The 4268-nt window shown below is 33.7% G+C and overlaps 1 protein-coding gene across 2 annotated transcripts in view; it reads left to right on the top strand.

Annotated features, from left to right (window-relative positions):
* Window positions 1-4268, top strand: part of LOC106669485 (phosphatidylcholine:ceramide cholinephosphotransferase 2-like) — a 41954-nt gene that overhangs the window by 9278 nt on the left and 28408 nt on the right. Inside the window, exon 1 of one of the 2 annotated variants that reach the window (XM_014399000.2) lies at window positions 2970-3788. The exons of the other annotated variant lie outside the window; for it this stretch is intronic. Coding sequence (XP_014254486.1) covers window positions 3730-3788 — 59 coding nt within the window. The 5' untranslated portion in view covers window positions 2970-3729. Of the gene's footprint in view, window positions 1-2969; window positions 3789-4268 lie in introns of those variants that run through there. 2 annotated transcript variants of the gene reach the window in all.

The raw sequence follows: 4268 nt of genomic DNA, 5'->3' as shown, positions 1-4268 counted from the left end.
ATTATTTTGTATAGATATAAGAAAAGTATGTTAGCCTTAAGTAACCACAGGTGTGGTTCATTGGAAATGTAAAATAATAACTTAGAATAAGTTAGTTTAAATTCTTATAATTGTCATTTTTTTTTCTTTCACGAGCTTCCGGGGAAGCTCTCTCTAAGGGGGGAGGAGTTATATACGAGTATAAACATTGGGTTAAATAAATAATGTGATGACAATGCTAGGATGCAGGTGTTGCTCCTAGAATTGTCATCAGCACTCTCTCCCACTCTAGAAATTTCATAAGGATTTTCATTTTAATAAACGTTAGTCTTAAGCCAGATTTCCCGAAAGCATATCGACGAGATTTGATTTAGATTCATAAAGTTCTGAATGTATATCAGTAACTTATTTGTAATTTCTTTGAATAAAAGTTTTTAAAAACACGTTCGTCCAAAGAAATTATTTAACTTATATATATATACTAATTATATACAGGTAATTACATAATTAGATTTGAATTAAGCTAATAATAAGGAATATACCAAAATGGAATAGTAATAATTACAACGGCTTTAAATTGGCATACCTTTTTTTCATTACTTTTACTTTTTTTACATTGTTTTACAAAAGTTACACCACTTTTGTTATTTAACCACTGAAGATGGTCTACATTAGACCGAACGTGTCAGATGGAGTAAATGCCTATTATGGAAAAGACAATTTATTACCCATCACCTAAAAGTTCATTTTGTAGAAACGAACAAACTTTTTATCTTTAACGTGTGTGATTGTAATCCAATTATTAAGTTAGATATTCGGCCTCATTTTATAGAGAACGGTTTTTTTTCATGTTAAAAATTGGTTCAATGACTGGCAGAAAAATATAACATGGAGAACACATAATACTCAACGATACATTTAATATTTGCACAAGCGTACAAAAGCGGGTTATTAGTTGTTGTACGGTTAGTTTTTGTTACATTAGTTTCAATGATGTTTTTTTTTGTTAATTTGCGTTTTGTGTTATGTAGTGTTTTTAGTGGGGCGAAGGCGGAAAACTTATAAACGCGCAAACTCACTGACAGGCGGTTCCTCACTGAAGATGGCGTAATACCGAAACACGTTTGAATATTCAACAAACCGGCATGTATAGTCGGACCAAATTACTACCGAGTGCCGGTTCATCCGGTGAGTTCATCGACTCGCATACCAACACCCATTAACTTAATTTTGAATTTGAATTCAGCAAAATCTATATTTTTCGAACATTGTTCTGATAAAACAGGACTGAAGAATTTTACGTTAGAAAAGATAATAGGTTACGTAATAGCCAATGCTGAATCGTCCAAGAAGCTCTTGTGCGTCAAAAGCACGGTCGATAGTTCCCAGAGAGTCTAAACCGCAGAAGAAAGAACATCGTAATCCGACTCGGAATCGGCCATACGCGATTGACACATAGACACTTGCTTTTAATCAAATGTCCGCGAATACGTTCCACTTATTTGGGGGTTGTGTTTTACTAAATTATTTGGCTCCAAACAGAGAGCGAGTATGAAGAATTTATGAGTCCCCTGTTCCGATTTTTGGAGGAAACTGTATTTTTTGTATTGTAGTCAATTTTCTTATTGTATATGTATAACAAGTTTGGCGATAAAGATAGCTTGTGTATAAGTATTTAAAGCTAGTTATTCAAAAACTGGGCGCCCATAGTTATGTAAGTTTGAGGCTTAAAGTTCGTGAATTCGAAGGGTACGCGAAACGTTGAAGTGTAGTAGATGGCCGAGGGAGGAAGTTGAATTAAGATTCATCTTCTTGGCTAGAGTCATCTGTTAACTGTTTCGTGATAATGTATTTATAAGCGTGAATGTGAGTGTGACAGTGTACTCAAGAGCGTGAATGACGTACCACATAGACCCTCCCATATGTAAATTGAATGCTATTTAAATAAGAAAGAATGTATTTAAGAATGTGGAAAAGACCTTGTCGAAAGTAAGCAGATGACGAAATGGAAGACATAAAGTTCTAATGTAAACCTTTTGTTTACAATAATTGATGCTCGATCACTCTGTCTTTTGGCTTGAGTCTGTTTTCTCGTCCTTCTGTTATTTTTATTTCAAGGTTTCAATTTACGCATGCTCTATGTTTTTGTTACCAATTGTTCCAGGCCAGTTCTAGCATTGATCTTTTGTCCATGTTTAATTGGTGGAATGGTTTCGCTTGACGTAATGGACAGTTAATAAATTCAGAACCGTAATTAAAACAATTGCGTTTTTATGGAGGTATTGTTCTAACGAATTCTAATTAAATCGTAACCAACGTTGAGCCTTTACTAGTTAAGAAGGAACTATTCAAATTGTCTTTTCTTCGGGAAATTATATAGATTCTGAGAGATCACTTAAAGCTAAACAGACAAAAAACCTATGTTACATGATTATAATATGTATGTAATGTTTTTTGTTTTTTAAATTATAAATATTTGGATTTCTCCTTATGGGAAAATCTATCTTGAGTTGTTTAACCATGTTTGAGCACTTCGATAACTCACGAGAGAGATATTTTTTTAAATACATTTAATATCAAGTATCTATATAAACTGTGGGCAGTTATTTTTTTAAATTAGTCTTTAGGAGCAGAATAGTTTGTGTAAACTAAAAATTGCATGTGTTTCGTTTAAGAATTTCTAAATCCACCTGTTTACAAGGTGGTATGGCCAAATTTCTATAGGTTTAAAACTCGCTCCGAGCAGGGGGGCAGAATCGAAGGGCAATCGATCATCGATGAAGTGCTCTTGAATATTAACTTATGCCGGTTACATGTGCAATGAATAAATACCGATGCTTTGATAGCGAAAAAGTATGATTGTATGATTATGCCAAAGCTTAAAATGAATATTGTTCGATGTCTTGAATTATATACCAAATCCGAACCCAGCCACCGGTTGGCCATGCGCAGTGTTCATCTGTTTTATCTGGGCCTCAGTCCGTTTGACGTCTTCTTTCTGTTTACTCTCTCCCTTTCTATTTTATTTTCGGGAATTTAAAAGAAGTATGTTCCATCCTACTTAGCGACCTTAATTGGTTTATAATCGTTAGTGCTTTATTAAGTTTTATCCTCTGTGCAAAATTGTCAATGTCTTATCTTATGTTAACGATGTCGTTAATTTAGTTTATACTGGTGTTTTTCTGTATTGTAGAACTTACGAAGGAGTACATAAAGTTGATTCTCTTGTCATAACGTCATGGACTTTTGTTCTCTCTAATCTTATCTTGTTTAGTTTGATAAAAATTGATCTTGACTGGCCACCCTTTTAATTTGCCGCATTGCTGTGTTCGAACGCGTACCTTTTTTCAAGTTTGTTGAAAATAATTCTCAGAGTGTAAGTTTAAAACCGGTCGGCTTTTTTTCCATATTCATCTGTTGATAACACGTGCCTACCGTTTTTCCGTTTTCGCGATGCCCTGGTTCGAACGGCTTTTAAAAGGCCAAGTAAGATGTCGCGATACCTCGTATGAACTGACGCACATTTGACATACATGACATTGCGTTTTTTTTTGTTTTAAACTAGCATTGTAAATTTAATTTTAATTTTATCCTTATCTGAGAGTATAAACTGAAACGAGATAATCTGTTGGCCAAAGATCCGGTTTGTTTATTATCTGATTGACCATTTTCATCTGCCTCCCTCCCAAATAAACATTCCAGCCTATCTATTTATCTCTGTATAACTATAATGATTATTTCAACCGAAATATGAAGCTTCAGTTGTTTGTGTTTGAAACTGGTGAAAAATGGAGGCGAGCTTTTTTGAGGTAAGTTTTTTTCTAAGTCCTATTTTAAGAAAAATGATTAGAGAAGCCTTTCATGTCCTTGCATTCAACGGTTTGATATTTGTCGTTTTAAATATATATAAAACACAATTTATTATATTACACTTAAATATTGGTTTTCGTGAAACGTTATAAGAACACGACTATTATTGAGATTTAGGACATGAAATAGGGCGTAGGCAGAGTCTGGGGTTCGGTTCACATTTCGGTTAAAGATTTTGATCTCAACCACTACACAATATTTCCCTACAAACAAGTTAAATATTGTAAATTTTATTGGGTGGTAATTATTGGGTTGTCCGGAAAATAATGCAGGATTTTACGTTTTCATTAAAAAAAATCTATATAAAATATTCTGTTTACGTTTACAGGATTACTCATTTGTATGAATGTCAACACTTATTAATCCTCTTCCAAATGATATTGTTTGTTTACCTCTGTAGCATTCCGCTACTTGGAAAT

Source organism: Cimex lectularius, unplaced genomic scaffold, assembly GCF_000648675.2.
Source record: "Cimex lectularius strain Harlan isolate CLEC.00 unplaced genomic scaffold, Clec_2.1 scaffold113, whole genome shotgun sequence".
In the NCBI taxonomy this organism is placed as follows: domain Eukaryota; kingdom Metazoa; phylum Arthropoda; class Insecta; order Hemiptera; family Cimicidae; genus Cimex; species Cimex lectularius.
The sequence above is the reverse complement of the archived record's forward strand: the minus strand, read 5'-3'. Positions and strand labels throughout refer to the sequence as shown.